General features: G+C 30.7%; 1 protein-coding gene across 1 annotated transcript; it reads left to right on the top strand.

Annotated features, from left to right (window-relative positions):
• The first annotated feature begins 6,794 nt into the window (after positions 1–6,794).
• Positions 6,795–11,755, top strand: LOC145581665 (two-component response regulator ARR11-like). The gene is made up of 5 exons (XM_081638689.1): positions 6,795–7,181; positions 8,517–8,669; positions 8,832–9,188; positions 9,427–9,503; positions 10,387–11,755. The coding sequence occupies exons 1-5, from the start codon at positions 7,049–7,051 to the stop codon at positions 11,518–11,520; spliced, it is 1,854 nt and encodes a 617-aa protein (XP_081494815.1). The 5' UTR covers positions 6,795–7,048; the 3' UTR covers positions 11,521–11,755.
• Positions 11,756–20,188: the final 8,433 nt, after the last annotated feature.

Raw genomic sequence — 20,188 nt, 5'->3', positions numbered from 1 at the left:
CCTCTAGATTCCAAATTTCACTTGTGATTTTTAAGTTGTAGTTGGTGTACTTATTTTGGACCATCAAAGTGTTTTCACTTTCTACTTAACAATTCCTTTCAAGATTCTTGTTAATTACCAATAATAATCATATTGCTTAAGCAAAAACAAATTTCATTAATGACAGACTAGTTCTATGGGAAGCCGACATGACATTGAAAGATATCCTCGTGAAAACTAAAATGGAACCTCTTTCACAAAAAAAAAAAAAAAAAAAAAAAAAAAAAAAAAAAAAAAAAAAAATCAATTAACCGCTTTAGTTTTACAATAAATTATTACAAGACCGTCTTACAAGTTTTCTATAACTCCAATTTATCCCTTAAAAATATAGGGAGTACCAAATATATATTGGGGACAATTGGTTGATTGGTTCTGTTCTGCTTTGGTTACAAAGTATATGGGCCTTTTGCTTTGTATATTTGTTACATGAAATCTTGATTGGGCCTGGGTTTCCCAACTGAATGTCATTGACCATTTGGATAATTGATAACTTCTCTGAAGAGTGGACTGGGGCCAAGAAAAGTCAAAACTAAAAGGGATTTTCTTCTCAAGCCTCACATAATCACACCGATTAAATAGCAAGTTTGTATGAGACCGTCTTACACTTATACTAATTTTCAGTATAATATAGAAAGTTACACATTGTTTGTTTGCAACTTTCATTGCATTTAACTTGTTTGACAATTAATTATTAGTTAATAATTCACTTGACTTATTAACTGAAAATCCAGTATATATACTAATAGGGTTAATTGTTTAAGTTTTACCAAATACTTATATAGAGGTTGTATCTAATTTAAGTTAGATGTTCTTTGCTCTATAGAATACTCTAGTTCTCACACTTCATAATTAATTTCACATTACCTTTTTAATATGTCCTAAAATACATATTCCTTTCCATTTTAAGTAAAAGTTAGCTACTATTAAAATACTATATCTTCATTTTCTCCTTGTAATCACATCAACCATTGATTTCTTTCCCTCATCCAATCACTTCAACTCTTCTCTATTTTAACTCCACTTGCAATTTGTAATAACATTATTCAACAAATAATTTTAAAGGTCTTCGCAAAGTCAACTAAGTCCATAACTTTAGATTGGAGGGAGTATATAAATTACTTGGACATCCTTAAAAGATGCACAATAGAAGTATCATGTTGCAATAATTGTATTGTTGGTACTCTTCATGCATGTCTAAGTTATACATATTTCCAGCATCTTCTATTAAGCTAATTAACAAATTGTAAATACTAGCTAGTTGTCTAAGTAATATAGGTTGTTAAAGAATTTAAATTGCACAAATATATATAGGTATGTAGGGAATTCAACACCTGAGGCATCAAATTTGTGAGCATAAACCATCAAGGTAAATGGGTGAAAATTCTTTTGCTTTTCATTAAATTAAGCAAAAGAATTTTCCACCTTCTAGGAAGTTGGATGGAGCTCATCCTCATTTTGTTTGACACCAATTAGTCCCTTTTTTTTTCCTTCCTTTTTATTATTAAAAAAAAAAAATTTAAGTTTTTTCTTTTAAAGTGTACAATAAATAGATATTATAATATATAGTTTTTGGATTAATAAAGAAACATTTTTAGTGGGCATTTGTCCTTTTAGAGCCAATTGAGTTTCTTTTGAAAACTCTCTTTCTCTCTAAAACACTCTCTACCCCACTCTCTAAAGAGTACTAAAAAAAAAAACAACCAAAAAAAAAAAAATCAACTTTTTTATATTATATATTCTCAAAAGTTGAAGCTAAGCTTGATTAAAAAAAAAGTAAATTTTTTTTTTTTTAAGTATATATTATATTTCATTCATTTGAGTTAAAGAGGAGTTATTAATTGACACTTGTCCAATCAAAAAGTTGATTAACAAAGTTTTGGATCCACTAATGATGCTTTTTTTATGTGTACTTGACCTCAATTACAATCACATCAAACAAAAATGTAATGTTTGTGAACATGAGTGCAATATTATGTGGAGTAATTAAGAATTACTAGTTAATTCTTGTTGGTCAATAAGGAAAAGATAAGTCCCATAATTAAGTGCAAAGAGATCTTTTCTAAAGGAAAATTGTCATTTTTAATACTATTTATTGTTATAGTTGTCACTAATCTAAGGCAATACTGCATTCATGTTAATTAAAAATTTAATATAACTAATTAGTAGAACATATGCGGCCCTTCTAAGTGACAAAGATTTTAAATACGCATATATTCTTTGAAGTAATAACATCCAATAATCACTCTCAACTAAAACAAATTCTTGTAATTAGGGAATCAACACTTATAAAATTATCACTTAATTAGAGAGTTACTAATTTTATCATTACTCGTAGATCATTCTTGATGTCATCGTCAGCCGTCTTTCCCATTTAGGTGTGTTAGCATTAAAGCCTAAGGATTTAACTAATAATTACTTAACAAGAACTTAATTAGTGGTGCTTAATTAATAATAGTAGAAAACACTCAATCATAGAGTGATGATGGTGATGATAATTAAATTATGTACCATTGAACCCTTATATAAATCAAACCTAAAAAAAATTAACAAGAATTTTTTTTTTCCCGTACAATTTATTGGTTATTAGGGTTTAGGAATTAGGAATCACCTTTTTATCTCCACTTACATTTTTTTCATATAAATTAATGATTGGAAAAGCTTGAAATTCACACTCTATTACATTATATAATTATAAAAATCAAATTAAATAAATATTGCCAGCGTTGCGTTGTCAGGTCACTACTCCTACCTGAAAGGGATGCTTTAATTTTGTCCTAATTCTATGTTGATAGGATGTGTCACTTGCACTTGCTTTTATTTTTTCTAAGGGTTTTTTTTTTTGGGTTCATTTTTATCTCATCACATTATTCATGTACTAAGTGAACGTACACTTGTTGCCTCATGAATTCATGATCATTTACCAAAAACTAGAAAAAAAAGAGAGGATATTTTGCATGGAGTGGAATGAAACCCTAGTTAGGCCCCCCAATGTAATAGGAAGTACTATTGACCAATTGATCAGATTGATAAATAAAAAAGACCTTTAGCGACAATTTGGTAAAAAAAACTTAATCCGGTGATATTTTGGAAAAAATAGTTAACCATATACGACAATTTGATAAAAATAATAAACATAGACGACATTAGACCAAAAATCTTATTTTTTTCTCCCTGACAAACTCTTTAAAATCCGTAATAATTTTGTTTTTAGTGTTTTTTAAATTTATTTTTTCCATTTATAATTTTAATTAATATGTCATCCCCTTTTTATTTTGCTAAATCCCGATACTAAATTTATTTCCAACCTTTTCAGAAAAAAAATCATTAATAAGGGGTAGGAAATTAAGTTAAAATTTAACATCTAAACATTTTTTTTCTTCAAATTGTTATTTCCTTAAAAAGAGTTGTAAATTAGGTGGGAATTTTTTTAAAAAAAGAACCACAAAAAACGAACTAAATTAAGCCTTCACGAGTAGTTTGTTAGAATTTTTTGCATTTTGGGTTAAATGTCGCTTGATATTATTATTATTATTATTATTATTATTATTATTATTATTATTTTACCAATTTATCTCTTGGGGTTAGCTTTTTTTTACCTAACTAGGTGAACTCCCATGCCATGCACGATAATTTTTAATAATCATTATCAAACTATCATTATAATTAGTTTTTTTATAAACACATAAAATCTAAACATATAGTTGACAAATTTTGATCAAAATAAAGGATTACGAAAGATATGTTAGACATAAAATGATGTAGAAAATTATAAATATTATGTTTAGAATGCTTTTTTAAAGCTATACAAATATTTGTGCTAAAGATATACTTCGTATATGTCAAATCTTTTATATTTTTAGTAACCATATTGTATAAGATTAAGGAATTATTTTTGTATAAGATTTGCTTTATAATATAATTTTATTTAGAAAAAAAAAAAACAAAAACTAAGGACACACTAGGAGATGACACATGTCATTGATGGGGTGTCTTTTAGTATATAGTTATTGATTGATTGTCGCTAGAGTTATATGTTTTACCAAATTATATATCGCTGAGGGTCTTTTTTATTTACTAATCTGGTCAATTGACCAGTATTATTCATGTTTTGATTGTCATAATTAATATTTGTGTTTGTTAAATTAGAAAAACTAGTCCTTATATCAAATGAAAAGAACATTTAGAGCTGTAATTAATTGGTAAAACAATTACTTCATTCATTTTTTAATACTTACAACAATTCCCTAAAATGAAAATGTTACGATACTTACAACACACTATAATTGGAATGTTTCTTTTGGTGAATGTTGTACTATTACCCTTTTTTAAAGTTAATGGCCCATTTTATTATACTATTAACAATCTTTCAACTCTATCTTAAGTGTTTTAAATTATGTAAAACCCACTTTTTTTTTAAATACCGTGAAAAGGCTAAGGGTGTGTCGCAAGTATTATAAATAGAGGAAGTAAATTTTATTCAGTGCTCAATCATTTGAGTTGTTCAGAGCTTATCAAATGCAAATCAACATGTGGAAAAAATTGCATAATATCCTTTAGGCTCTTTCTAATAAGCTAATTGTATTATTGATTGATTTACTTAAGATGGCATAAAAAAAAAAAAAAAAAAAAAAATTATCCCAGAAAATAAATAAAAAGTAAAGCATAAAAAGGATAAATTTATACAGTACATGCATGTGTTGGAGGAATGGAGGCCAGGGTATGTTACAATGTTTACCAATAAATAAGAATTACTACTTGGAGAGTAGGTAAAATAATATTTTTTTTCTAATCCATTGAGTTTATAAAGCAGAAAGCTCATGCATGGCACTAATCACAGATCTAGTAATACATAGTATAACTTTAAATGGAGGTAATTAATTATTTATTAAATACTATACATTATTTCACTTATATTAGCTTAAATTAGTACTATATAATGACTTTTCTTTATTTAATAATAATACAAATCTAATTTTGTTAAAATAGGACAAACTCTCAAAACTAATGCTCAAAAGTATTGGACCTAAACCAGTGATTTTGCTGTTAAAAAGATGCTTTTTGATTATACAAAGTAAATTATATGAATAATTGGGCATCTTAAACAAAATTAACTTTCATAAAAAAATTCTTAATTAACTACATTAATTACTATTTGGAATAATATGGATTAACTTTATAGATGTGTAGGGGTTTCTCCCAAAAAGTGTTGCTATAAAAAGCACAAGTCAAAAGTTCAAAACATAGGTACGGATGATAATTAGCCAAATCATAGATCTATTTGTAATTAGTGTACTATTAATTATATTAATTCCTAGTCTAAGGCATGCACATAACATTATTATTGTAGAGAATTGTATTGTGGCGCACCAACATTATCTTTAGCTACCTTAATTATTGATATAATATTATACTTTGTCAAAAAAAAATAATAAAAAAATTTTAAATTGATACATTAAGTACATAATTATTATTAATTATGTTGTACTACTAACTAGCTAACCTAAGGGGAGTTACTATACTGCATATAGCATGTAACAGTTGATCAGTCATCAGTCATGAATGAAACTTTAGCTCTGCAGGTGCCTAGTTAACTAGTGAACATATAATTAAAGAAGAGGGGTGATAAATGATCGAAGTTTGATAAAACATCTTTAGGAAGTGGACAAAGATTTTTTTTAGTAGTCATGAAATACATTTTCTAAAATGATAGAAATACATGAAAAGTTTACGCATAGATTAGTGTAATTAATGTTTGATTTTACTATGTTTCAAAAAAAAAAAAAAAAAAAAAAAAAAAAAAAAAAATTGATTTTACTATATAAAAAAAAAAAAAAAAAAAATCCCTTTTAATTAATATGAACTAAAATGTCATTAAAAGTGATTATTTCAATTGTCAACTAGTTTAGTCTGGTGCATTGCATGAATTAAATAGCTATTATTTGTTTAAAATAGTTGTGAATATTCTTTATTTGAAAAATAGTGTAATCATAATTTCATTGATTTATTTTGAAAGAAGTATTGTATTTATTTAATCATGAAAAATTGAAGAAAAAAAAAAAGGATGATGTCAAAAATAGTTTAGGTGGGAAAATTTTTCATAGAAAGTTGAGAAGTGTCCCTTAATGATATCAGATTGTCAACATGTTTTGTTTTAGTAATAGTTAATAGATTATTGTCAAGAATAATTCTTGTTTATTGGAGGAGAAACATAACCAATGATCAGTTTAACCCTATTTCGGTCCTAAATAGACCCAAATTGTATTGAACTCAAATCGAATAATACGTTTGTTCCCAAACATAGTTATAGTGGTCTAGTTGAAATTAACTAGCCCAACCCTAATATAAACCCCTATTCGTTTTTAACTAAGAGATCACTATGAATTATGATTAGCAAACCCCAAACTATATCGAACACAAATCGAATGGGACAAATTTCATTCCCAAACATATTTTCTTTTTGAAAGGGTCATTCCCAAACATATAGTTATAGTGGTCTAGTTGAAATTATCTAGCCCGACCCTAATCTAAACCCTATTCGGTTTTAACTAAGAGATCAATATGGATTATGATCAATAAAACCCAAAAAAATAAAATATGAGAAGAATAATGACGTGGTAATCCTGAACCATTTAATTGGAGTATTTTTGCGAGACGGGACCGTTATGTAGCAACCTAGGACAGGACTAGAGGGAACAGCTTATATTAGAGTTTATAGTAATAGCCGGCGCCAAATATTCTGCGTTTCATCTCAAAAAGCTTCCTTCATTTCTCCCCCCAAAAGATTAAAACTTCCAGATTGAAAGAGATTGATAGCTCTTTCTGTTAAAGCTTTCTTTGGAATTTGATATTAAATATACCTTCCAACATAAATTCCCATCTTATATATATCCCACTTTCTGTTGCTTCTTCTCTGAATTTTTTTGAATTTGCTGAATTTTCCCAACTAACTTATTGAGAGACTCTACAACTGTTTTTTGACACCATTTTTTAGTTACAGTGTTATTAGAAAATGGGTATGGAACACGGGTTTTCTACACCGAGAACTGAAACATTTCCTGCTGGATTGAGGGTGCTGGTTGTTGATGATGATCCTACTTGGTTGAAAATTCTGGAAAAGATGCTCAAGAAATGTTGCTATGAAGGTATTATATGATATTTGATTTTGATTGTTCGATTCCCAGATTTTGCAGTCTAATTGTTTGATGAAAAGCTTGAATGAGTGTGTTTTTGAGCATGTGCCCAGATGATTAATCTGTTTCCTTGTGGGTTATTTTGATGATTTTGGTGTTTTAATGCTTTGAATTGAAAAGGGTTCTTTCAGATTTTATTATGCTTATGTAATTTGTTATGATCATAGGTTTAGTTTATGATTCAATTAAGTGAGTTAGTTTTAGCAAAAGGGGTGTTCTGAGAAATGATCATGTTGGGCTTTTGTTGATTTTAAGGAGTTTTGATGATTTATGCTACAAAGGCTTTCTAAACTTTGATTACTATGCCATTTTCGGATCATGATTCTTACATATTACGATTCGAAAACGATGGAATTAGTGCCAGGAGGGTCCAATATGCATAAGAACTTTGGATGATCCTTTTTGTTGTTAGTTCATTAAGTGTGGTGCTGTGGTACCTCAGTTGAATCTTATCTTATCTGTGTGAGGAACTGATTTCAAGGAAATTTGAGGAGGAGAAATTGGAATTATGTTTATCTGAAAGTTAAGTTCTGGAGTTATGTTGACAGAACTAATCATATATGGTGGTTGCATAATCAAGAATATTGTGACTTAGAAACACTAGATTTGCTAGCCGATTACCTTGATGTGAGGCTGTCAAATACTCAAATTGATCACCAAAATGAATCATACTATATTCTTATCATGTTGGTTATGTTGGTTCATGTGATGTGTGGAATTGAACCTAAACTCCTGAATGAGTTTCAGCTAAGATAATGTTTCCTATTCTAGAATTAGATTCTCAATCAATTTGTTAGAATTTTGTGAAAGGTATCTGCTTTACTACTAAAGAATAGTGGAGCTTTCCAGGTTGAAAGAGACGGTGGTTCATATCTAGTGACTAGTTCTATCTGCTCCTAGTTTTAGAAGACAATTTCTCTAGGAAGAGTTGCTTTTTGGTCCACGAAGAATCGCCTTTTTTCTCAGCAACAATGACTAACTAGATTGAGTTATCTTTTTTAAAAAAAAACGTCCAATGTATTCACTGCTAGTTTTTGTACTTCGTATTATTTTTGCAAAATAGTTCTTTAGGCTGAGTGGTGTATATGGAGTATTTGATTCATCTTCATTACTTTGCATATTGATATTCAAATTGTATAGTGATATAAAGACTTCTTATTATTCATTCAATTAAAGAAAATCTCTTTGTTAAAGAAATCTATATGTTATATATGATAAACCAAACTCCATATTTAATTTCGTGCAACTGAACTCTTTTAACATTCCTTTTATATCATGGATGTTCAGTAACTACTTGTGGGCTAGCTCGTGAGGCTTTGAAATTGCTCCGTGATAGAAAGGATGGATTTGACATCGTCATCAGTGATGTCAACATGCCTGACATGGATGGCTTCAGACTTCTCGAGCATGTTGGACTTGAGATGGACCTGCCAGTTATAAGTCAGTTAACCTTCATTCATTTCAAGTTTTGTCTTGAATTTTATCATGTCTTTGTATTTTCGAAAATTAAGAATCACATTACTCTCTTTCCATTTTAAAATTTGTTGACCTTGGGAATTTTTTTTACATCCTGACAAATTACATAATATTTACCTCATGCAGTGATGTCTGTGGATGGGGAAACCAGCAGAGTCATGAAAGGGGTTCAGCATGGAGCATGTGATTATCTCCTCAAACCAATTAGAATGAAGGAGCTTAAGAACATATGGCAGCATGTTGTGAGGAAGAGAATGCATGACGTGAGAGACATTGAGTGCTTTGAAGATAGAAGCGGAACAGACCATTCTTATGATGGGCTCTATGGAGGTGAACAAAATTTTTTAAAGAAAAGGAAGGATGTAGACATCGAAAAAGATTCAAGTGATCCTTCTACCACAAAGAAAGCTAGAGTTGTTTGGACTGTGGATCTCCACCAAAAATTTGTGAAAGCTGTAAATCAGTTAGGCATTGACAGTGATAGTGAGTAAACTTTTTCCCTCAAAATCTTAAACTGATTGTCTATGATGGCACCATATGTACAGTTCTTGCAGTATCTTTTTTGTGCTTCTAGTTATTGATGCTTTGCTATTGTTGCTCATTGTTTACATTAATTAGCATCAATGTTATTTGAGAGTAAAATGCTTGGCCAGTATTCTGTTAATTATGGATTCTTAAAATTGCTGTCTGTTGTCTAACCCTGAAATTGTTTATTTTGCAGAAATAGGTCCGAAAAAGATCTTGGACCTCATGAATGTACCTTGGTTAACAAGGGAGAATGTTGCTAGCCATTTGCAGGTCAGTATATTTCTGAATTATTGTTTGCTTATATCTGCTAAAGTCCATTTATCATTTTCATATACAGCTAACATCAAATTTACCCCATTGCCTCTGAACTTGAAGAGAATCCTGCCCTTGTTGTAAAGTGTTGTTGACGTGCACAGCATTAAGCCGTTGGTAGTAAAGAGCCTATATCTCTTATTGATCCATAATCCAATACACAGTAATATTTGCTATTACTCCATAAATAAATAAAAGAGATTGTTTGAAGAACGATTTTAACTGTAAAAAAGATGGATAATAGGTCAGTGAGATATGTGATATCAGTTACAGATTCAGCTTTTAGAATCTACAACATAAACTCTTCCAAAATAATATTGTTCTATCCCATATTTTTCGATTGTGATTCCTTTTTAAAATTTCTCAGTACATTTGCTTACTTTCAAGCTTGATACCATCAAATCAATCATAGAAAAAACAGGGGGAAGAAAAGAGATTCAAATTTTATTTTGAAGAGCCATTAAGGTCAAGAGTAAAAACGTACTCTTTTATTTTGACTTGTTTTCTTATAGACTTATTTTGTCATGAACACTTAGGGAAAGAGTTAGTATGAAAAAAGAATCAGCATCATGAAAGTATTTTTTAACACAAATACTTCGCACAAGAATAATATATATGTACTTTTAGCATTATTTTAACACAAGTATTTAAAAGTTTTACAAGAAAGTGAACATAACACGTATCTGCAAACAGGAAGAGCATTTCCTAAAATTTTGCATCTTAGTTTTGGTTAGCTGCCAAACTTATCTGAACGATTGTTTCTGGTAACTATTCTCTTCTCTAGTATGCTATCTAAATGCTGTAGAATAACTTTCTTTTGGAAACTGTCTTAATTATGCAGAAATATCGGCTTTATCTAAGCAGGCTGCGTAAAGAAGATAAAATGGAAAACTCTTTTGGTGGAATGAAGAATCCAGATCATTCCGCCAAAGAATCCAGTGGAAGTTTTATTAGTATCCAGAACTCCAATTTTGGGCAACATGACATTACTAGCAAGCATGTATATCAGGGAAATCAGTTGCCTGTTCAGACTGTTGATTCTAAACCTCCTGACAATGATCCAGAAAGCAGCAAATTGTTGCCACTAACAGAACATATAATACCTTTTAGTTCTGAAGATTGTGATTCTCACACTAGGAACTCACACTTAGGCCTCAATCATACTTATGAGTCTTTGGATATGAGTGTAAAGCAAGCATCATTTGATTCTCCTGTTTCTGGTCAGTACCCTTGGAGCGGAGAAGTACCAGATCACCTGCAGTTTGAACCTGAGTTAAAGGCACATCCAAACTTGGAGAGTTGTACTTTCAACCAGCCGACTGTGCCTATTTTGCACCAGCATATCAGTCCTGAAATCCTTGAGCCTGCTCCACACATTAGTCCTGGTACATCAATTAGCAAAAGCAACAACATAGGCCTCGTTGATATCAAACCCTTGAATGCTAACGAGTGTGGCAATGATACAGGGAAACTATCCGCTATGGAAAGCCCACTTGGGTCATATTCTGTGCCAAATTCTGATGCTCTTGGATGTGTTTTTGACATGAAAGGCCAGAACTTTAGTCAGGGAGTCAGTTTCAAGGAACAGCCTGTATTTGAAAGACCGCTTCAGTCATTTCCTATACAACCCGCGAGTCATCTTGTAGATGCACAAGGTTTAGATCCCTGCTTTGATGTGACATTGGAAATGAAGAAGCAGATTTCTTGTCAGAATCGTAGCATAATTGATCCAAGTAGTGTAATCGGTTCTGAATCTGAGCTGAGAAACCAAGTGTTAGGGAGTGAATTGGCTTCTGGACTCCTAAGTGAGGACATGATGTTTCGGTGGCTTCAATATGGTGATGTAACCTCAAAAGATTTTGGGTTGGATTACATAGGATTCACAGGGTGCAATTTTCCAGATTTTGACTCTGAAACTCCTTTACCACCTTACATGCCAAAGTTGGATCATGAGTATCTTCTTGATTGGGCATAATATCCTCTTGATCACATCTGTTCTCGATCAGATCTAGATGAATGAGCTTGTAAAGGAGACCTTCCATGAAATACTTCTTCGGTACCACCAGCAACTGGATTATAACTATAATGGTCCTAGTATAGACTCTTGAGCCATGTACAACACTGAGTGTCAACAATTTAGAATTATATCAACTTTTTTTTTGAAACTTTTGTGTGCATTTCATACCGAGAACAAAAAGGTTTCTCCCCTATTCCTATGGCGCAATTTAATACTTCATGTTTGGACATCTATATAACCCAACTTGTAGCATGGTTTATAGCAATTGAATTCTGCGTTTCTCCGAATCTCCAATCCTACACAGGTGAGGGCTGAGTACATCTGGTGATCTGTATCATTTTTCATAGGGGTTAATGACTTAGGTAACCTTGTGCTGAATTTACACTGACTGAAATTCAAGGAATAACGGAATGTACATCAACATTACATATAGAGAGATTATTCCTGCCATGGCCGTGGAAAGAGAGGGACAAAATTTCCATTAAATCAAAAGAATTAACATGAAAAAAGTCGTACAACAGATAAACTTCTAAACAGCTGAATAGGCTGTAAAATGACTTCTTTTATTTTTTTGTTAGTGCTCCTCCGTGTCTATGTCTGTGCACCTTATAGAGATTGTAATTCGAATGTTAGTTTGCCTTGTTGGTACTTATTCAGTGTATAATAGGAGCTTAGTTAGTTAGTCAGTTATGCTGAGTCAACGGGTTTGTTATAAAGTTGTTACAGTTTGTTATAAAGGACGAAGGAACAGGGCACTGGTGGAGGCCCAGCCCCCCCCCCCCCCCCCCGGTCCAGGTTTGCAGCCCATCTTTTATATTTTATGGCCCCTTAAATTATTATATACAGTATATTATTAAAGACATATATGTTAGATTAAACATAGCTTGTCATGGTTGGGTAATGGCATTTTCACAAGGGAGATGGGGTTTGATTTCTATTATGTAATTTCATTCAATTAATAAATTTCTTTGTGCTATTTACATGATTGTGATTAGTTTTTTATTTGGTTAATAAATTTATATTATTTAATAATTTTGGCTTTTTTTAATTTTATTTTATTATTCAATGGACCTTTAGGATAAAATTTTAGGGTTATAAGCTATTTAATTTGATAATTGTAGTTTTTTTTTTTTTGACAGAATTTGATAATTGTAGTTTGGTATTGATATAGGTTAAATTCTGTAATGAAAACACTAGTTTTATTTATTTTTTATTATATTTTTTTTCTCTTTTTTTACAAAAAAGTTAATTATCAACAAGGTTCCACTTCAAAGGTTAATAAGGACAAATTTTCTTAGAGATGTTTTGGTAGTATACATAAAAAAAAGAGATTGTTGCAGATTGTAGTGTTGAATAATCTTTGATTGATGATTTTGCTATTATGAAAAATCATTTTGCACATTTTGTTTTTTTCCCATAAATCTGTTGTCTAACAAGTTCGGTCCCCCAAACTTGAAATTCCCGGCTTCATCCCTGCTTGTTAGGCCAAGTGTACAATGTTTGTTAAAGTTGTTTCTCGATCTTACTACTCTGTTACAATCAAAATTCCAGTATTCTGTTACATTCAAACACTTTAAATAGTTTCTAAAATATTAACTGATATATAGTCCCAACCTTTCGTATTTGTGTAGGCATGTTTAAAGTAAGTTGTACATGTCAAAGTTTTCCTTTTTGTTTTTATTACCTCCATTAATTATTATGTGCGGTGCAACTTTTGAGTATTATTTGTAAGATAAAATTCAACCGACGCACATAATAATTACTAGAGTAGTTTTATTTAATTATGGTAATTATTAATTAGGTTTGTCTCTCATGTATAACTTATTAAGCTCTAAGTCATAAAATAAACATATATTGCAAAAACATTGTACTATGTACAAAACAAACAAAAACTGGACCTAATCTCTTTTTTTTTTCTTTTAATAATTAAAAAAAAAAAAAAAAAAAATCTAATCTCTTTAAGTAGTCTATATTTAAAGACAACGAAATAGCTAGCTATATATCTAGGAAGGCTTTTCAATGGATCAATCTTGATCCTTTAATTTTTATGGATCAATCTTGTCCATTTATCCAACTTTCTTAAATTTTTTTTATATTTAAAAAAAATAAAAAAAAATAAAAAAAAATAAAAAAAAATAAAATCTGCTTTCATATACTTCCTCCGTTTTCTTTTAGATGTAACACACACTTTTTCACGGTATTTAAGAAATGTGGGGTTCACATGATATAATACACTTTAAAATAGGATGAGTGGTTGTTAGGAGTGTAATTAGTGGGCCATGTGCCTTAAATAAGGGAAATAGTATAGTTTTTCCCTAAAGTAACTTTCCTTTTATAGTGTGTTGCAAGTATTGTGACATTTCCTTTTTAGGGAAGTGTTGCAAGTAAAAGAAAACGGAGGAAGTATAAGCATAAAAAACGGTTTCCTTAGGATGCTAGTCGCCATACCTGCAAATTATGGTAAATTGAATTAACACAATAGCTTAATTCTCATTGATGATTACCATCACACATATATAATACAAGTTTTACCCTAATATGATAGAATTAGGAAACTATCAAAAGATATCCAAAAGATATTCTAAACATAAAATATGGTCACAAAATATATTCTATAATTTCGCAAAATATATCCGCAATACCCCTCAAGTTGGAGCAAAAATACCCAACTTGGAAAGAAGATGATCAAACTGAGTCTTCAATTCCCAAGCGCCTTAGTAAAAACATCCGCTAATTGCGATTTAGTGGAAACATAGGATGGAGCAATTAAGCCCTCAGCAATAGCCTCACGAACAATATGACATTCAATCTCAATATGTTTCGTACGTTCATGATGAAAAACTGGATTTCTAGCAATATGTAGGGTAGATTGACTATCACATAACAGCTTGTTCGTCTTAGGGTGTTGAACCCCCAAACTCAATAAATAGGCCTTTAACCATTTCAACTCACATGTGATCGAAGCCATAGTGTAGGCTATTTCTTGGTCTTCCAAGAAATAAGAGAGTGACCAAGAAACACAAGCCAACCTATCAACGAACAACGAGTAAGAGGATATGCTGCCTAATCTGAATCACACGAGCCTTGCAAAGATCTTACTTTTAGAGGCTTACCTACAATTAGCAATTTTGATTATGTTAGCGACTGAACTTCATATGTTGAATTGAGAGCGTTAAGACACAACCGTAGGCTTAGCAATTGCTCTAGATAATTAATTGATTGATTTGTTATTGATATTTGATAGATTTAAAACTATAAACATGGTGAACCATAACCCTAGGTCTTTTTTATTGATTTTTATTCTTATTTTAATTTAGACTATCTTTTTATCCCAATTTCGTGACTTGTTTAGTTTCACTAAATTCTTAGAGGTTAGATTAAATAGTCACCTCTCTGTGGATTCGACCTTATTTACCTTACTACATTGTTAGTTGGTTTTGTTAGGAATTTATTTTTGACGGTGTACGTCAACCTATCAGAAGACCAATCGGGCATTCAAAACATTGTCTACCAAACAACCAAGATTTATCTCCGGTTACATGATGAGTCACTCTTGTGTCAATAATCCAAGAGGTAACAATAGACCTCCTTTGGACTTGTGATGCTTTTGGTAACTTTTGCCCAAACCATTTGAGAGTGTCTTACATGGGAGAAAGAGGGGAAAAAGTTTCACTTTATAATATACTCCCTTTGCTCAGAATAACTGATACGTTAGACTTTTTGACATAGGAGTCAACGGCTTTAAGGAGCATCCCCTGTTTCAAAGACCGCTGCATTAATTCTTATACAATCCTAAAGTCATCTGGTAGATGCACGAGGTTTAGATCCCTGCTTCGATGTGACACTGAAAATGAAGAAGCAGATTTCTTGTCACAGTAGCATTATTGATTCGAGTAGTGTAAACGAATCTGAGCTGAGAAACCAATTGTTAGGGTGTAAGCAGATTTTCCAGATTTTGACTCTGAAAATCCTTTACCACCTTATATGCCGAAGTTGGATCATGAGTATCTCTTCTTGATTGGGCGTAATATTGTCTTGATCACATATGTACTGTTCTCAATTAGCTCTAGATGAATGAGCTTGTAAAGGAGACCTTCCACAAAAGACTTCTTCGGTATTGCCAGAAACTGGATTATAACTATATAATGGTCCTAAGTGTAGACTCTTGAGCAGTTGCTCCATGTACAACATTGAATTTCAACATTTAAGAATTATATCAACTTTTATGTGCGTTTAGTTCCGACTTCCGAGAACAAAAATTAGACCTTGTTTTAAGAGCTTTTCAACGATAGGTCAATTGCCCAATTTTGATAAAAAAACGAGAAATTTATAGTCGTTTTACGAAAAACTATCAAACGTGGGAAAGGGGCACGGACGTAGTGCGTGGTAGGATCTAAGGGATACTAGAGGTACGTACAACTGTGCCCCCATTATACTAAAAAAAAAAATAGATTATTCATATTTTTTATTTGTTTTCCTCCACTATCAATTTTTTTATTTTTTTTTATTTTTATTTTTTTTATCAAAGAGACTTATTGTACAGATAATATGTCTCTTAGGTAATTCTTTTTTCACCTAATATATATGCTCCGTATTTCTTTTATTTATTTAGTTTAATAAAGGTAAGAAAAAGGGAAAACATTAGGAAACCCTCCTCACGAGAGGAATTTCTAATGCACTCGAGGAAAGAATGGGAAACTTCGTACTTCTTTTATAGTGAACTCATTTATACACCTCATTGTTGGAGAATTCATACATTGTGTAAACAAAATCTAATATAATAGTGAAATGAATTTATAACTTGTATTTTAGTTTTCAAAAAATGATAAAATACTCAACATAATATGTTGTATTTTATCAATAACATAATACTAAAACAGACACCGGGAATGACATGTCACTTTCTGGTGTCGTTTTTTCCCTCCAAAAACCACTTTCCTGAGATAAATATATTCTAACTTGATTTTTCTTTTTAAATCTTTTTTATTCACAGCTTATTTAAGACAATAAAATTATATATATTTAATTTATATATTATAATAAAAATTAAAGATTCTTCTTAGTAATATAAACATTATTTGCTTAAAATGATTTTTTTTATAATATATAATAATCAAATGGATTTAATTTATAGTACGAAAAAAATAGTTACGTTATATTGCATCAAATTGACTTTAACTCATAAATCTATAACTATAAATATATATATTATATTATATTATATTAAAGGTGAAATCAGGAATGACATGTATGTCTTCTTTTTAAAAATTTCCTGCCAGTTTTTTTTTTTTTTTGGCCAAAGGTTCTTAGAGAATATTTAATACTATGCAATAATATTTCCCTAACTATTTGGTATTTATATTTCATTTATACACACTAATCAAAAATATTATTATTTTAATTAATACTATGCAGTAAATAAACTAATAATAAACAATAAAAGTTATCGTGCATGGCACGGGACCATATCTAGTTATACTTAATTTCGTACCCTCATATCTAAATTCGTAGGTACGCCATTGTACGAACATGCACTGCATAACACGTATGTGCCAAGTCAAGTGAAGACGTTTTTCCTTCCTATTTTCTGATACGTTTATGACGTCTACTAATGATATTCCTTGAGGAATAAAATAGGGTTTTTATGTCATATAAGGAATCTTCGGATAAACAATTATTAATGCTCATATTGATAATAGCGTAGCCAATTGAAGCCAATATGTAACTCCATTCAGATATTTTGGGAGATGGATATATATATTGTTGTCTTTGTTTTGCGCATATCAAACAAATTACTTAAATCAATCAATCCTTATTTATATCTTAACAAATCAGTATCAAAGCTTGGTTATAGTTTTAGGAGGCATTTGGTTCGCGGAATATAGGTATGAGATATGAGTTTAGAATGACTAAAACCTATATCATATATTTGGTTGTCTTAAGTATGAACCCATACCTCAAACTCATGAGGTATGGGGTTTAGAAACCTTGGGGTGACAGGTGGGATTGGCTCATTCCATTCCCTTAGGTGTCGAATAAAAGGAGAAAATAGTGTGAGATTCCATTCCAGAATTGAACCAAACACATTATATTAAAAATCAAGTTCAACCCGATACCACCTTAACCCCATCCCCGATTCCAAACTCATACCATTTTGCGAACCAAATGCCCCCTTAAGGGTTTTTAGGTTTTGGGTTTTATGGATCGGAGTGTTTTGATTTCTTGTTTTTTTACAACAAAATTCATTTTTTTTTCTTTCTCTCTCTTTAAATGATATTATTCCAGATTTTGAAGGGATAGTCTGGAGACACTATGGTAATGAATTTTTATGATCTTGTAGGATATCTTCAGAGACTATGATCTTTATTATCTTGAAGGTAATTCGTTTGCCTGGTTTATTAGCTAGTGTTTTTCGTAAATCAATGAAAATAATCATCCATCCACTATCGAACCTTGTCTATAATGCATTCATCAATTTGTTTATCAATTTGTTTCTGAAAATAGAGGTTTTTTTTTTTTCTTTCAGAAATTTAAGAATATAACCCATATACCACCTTCTATTTCCTTTATATTTTCAAGTTATCCCTTCAAAAATTTAGCCATTTACGAAATATTTATTACTCAAATAATAAGATTCTTTTGCTTACATTGAAAATCTTCACAAGAAAACAAAAAACGTCTAATAACAATCGGCTTTATAATGCTCTTCATTCATGCTACAAATACAATGCATGGTGTTGGAGTTGATGAGTGCACAACAGAAGCAAATTAAAGATGGGATAAAAGATTTAATATGGGAACCATTCACAAAAAATTCACCAAAAATGACACAATAGGGTGATTAATATTCCATCCATTCCTGATTAATGCATCCAAAATTATATGAAAAATAGATGAGAACAATACACCTTTGAATAGGGTGATTAATATTCCATCCGTTCCTGAATAATTGACACAAATTTAGCACACATGTCAATACACTAGTTTGAACTTTAATATAAATGATTAAATATTAGTATAAAATATAAAAAGTATTATGACACTTTATAATAATACCAATTTAAAAATATTCCATGATAAAATTTGTTTATAATACGTACTTTAGAAAACGAGTGTCAAAATTAATATATGAATAGTGAAAAAATGTCAAACATGTTAATTATTTAGAGACGGAAAGAGTATAAGCAAACTCTCACTATAGAAACTCACAAAGAAGATATACAAAAATAGGAATAGTGGATTCGTGGTAGAGAAAGGTGGATAGTGTACAAGGAGGGTAAAAAGGTAAGAAAGTTTTATATAGGCATGGCTTCTTGTGTATGTATATATAGAAACTCTGATCATAATGATGTATAGAGAAACATTTGTATAAGATCAAAGCATTAGAGAATGATGTAGGTGGATACATATTCCAAAATGATGTCCAACACCTTATCTTTATACATGAAATAAGGGGTGGAAGAAGTGTGTGGAAACTTCTACACGGTCACACAGATGCATGTCCTGAACATATCGACTTAAGTCTTGAAGCATCTTAAGAATTATACCATTCTTCTAGGTTCTTCAACTAATTTCCCATCAATTTCTCAACGTGTTAGAATTTTCTAGAACCCTTTAAAAACCTTAAACATAATAAGGCCCCGTTATTTTCACCTCATTTTTACTGAATTGAAATTTTTATTGCTGAACTTAAATTATTTTTACTAAATTGTAATTAATTTTATTGAACCTGAAATTATTTTTGCTGAATTGAAATTATTTTTATTTATTTTCTATTATATTTCTTCTTTATAAAAACTATATTTTACTGAATTGAAGTTATTTTTACTAAATCGAAATTATTTTTACTGAAATGAAATTATTTTTACTTAATATTTTTTTTTTTTGGTGAAGTGAATAGGGCCTAAGTTGGGCTTATGAAATTTGGGTCGCACTAACCCAACATATAGTATGTTTATCGACAGGAACTATAGTTCACACACCTGGTTAGAAAGCACTGGTATTACATTACCAACTGCTAAGTATCATATTGAGCGTGATTTTTTATGTTATCTGATGAAGATGATAACTTAGATACCTCTCTCTAAATGATATCAAAGAAAATGTTTGGGGACAAAGAACATGAAGTAGAAATTGAGGTTTTCGCTCAAATACAAGAGATGATAATTACCTCAAATGAACATGGGGTTTAATCTTTAATATCATATGTTCAATAAGAAATGAAATTAGTCTACCAGTACTATGTAGCAGGTTCTTGGACTCTTGGTACCTTTTCTTTACTTAGATTAAATCTTTGTACTTTTTCTAATTGTAAATTTTTTGCACCTATTTGTAACTGTAAAATCTTTGCACTTTGAATTATGTTTGAACTATAAGCCAGAATGTGATATGTTATGGTGCTTGGAACATGTTCCTACCTAGTATTGTTGAATTAGTCCAAAAGTACACTATGCACTGCGCATCAGCTCACACACCTGAGTACAACTAGATCGTGTTCCACAGGGATTTGTGATTTAGGTAAACCTGTGTTAATTTTACTATATCTGAGTGAAATTCAGTGAATAACAGAATGTACGTCAACATTACATTTAAAGTCATACCTACCATGGGCGTGGTAAGAGAGGGA

This window comes from Chenopodium album, chromosome 15 (assembly GCF_948465745.1).
Source record: "Chenopodium album chromosome 15, dcCheAlbu1.1, whole genome shotgun sequence".
NCBI classification, from domain to species: domain Eukaryota; kingdom Viridiplantae; phylum Streptophyta; class Magnoliopsida; order Caryophyllales; family Amaranthaceae; genus Chenopodium; species Chenopodium album.
Note: the sequence above shows the minus strand (reverse complement) of the source record. Positions and strands in the feature narration are given on the sequence as shown.

Coding starts and splice junctions, on each gene's coding strand:
- LOC145581665 (XM_081638689.1), top strand. CDS start 7,049: ATGGGTATGGAACACGGGTTTTCTACACCGAGAACTGAAACATTTCCT. Junction 7,182..8,516: donor CAAGAAATGTTGCTATGAAG/GTATTATATGAT, acceptor ATGGATGTTCAG/TAACTACTTGTGGGCTAGCT. Junction 8,670..8,831: donor GATGGACCTGCCAGTTATAA/GTCAGTTAACCT, acceptor TACCTCATGCAG/TGATGTCTGTGGATGGGGAA.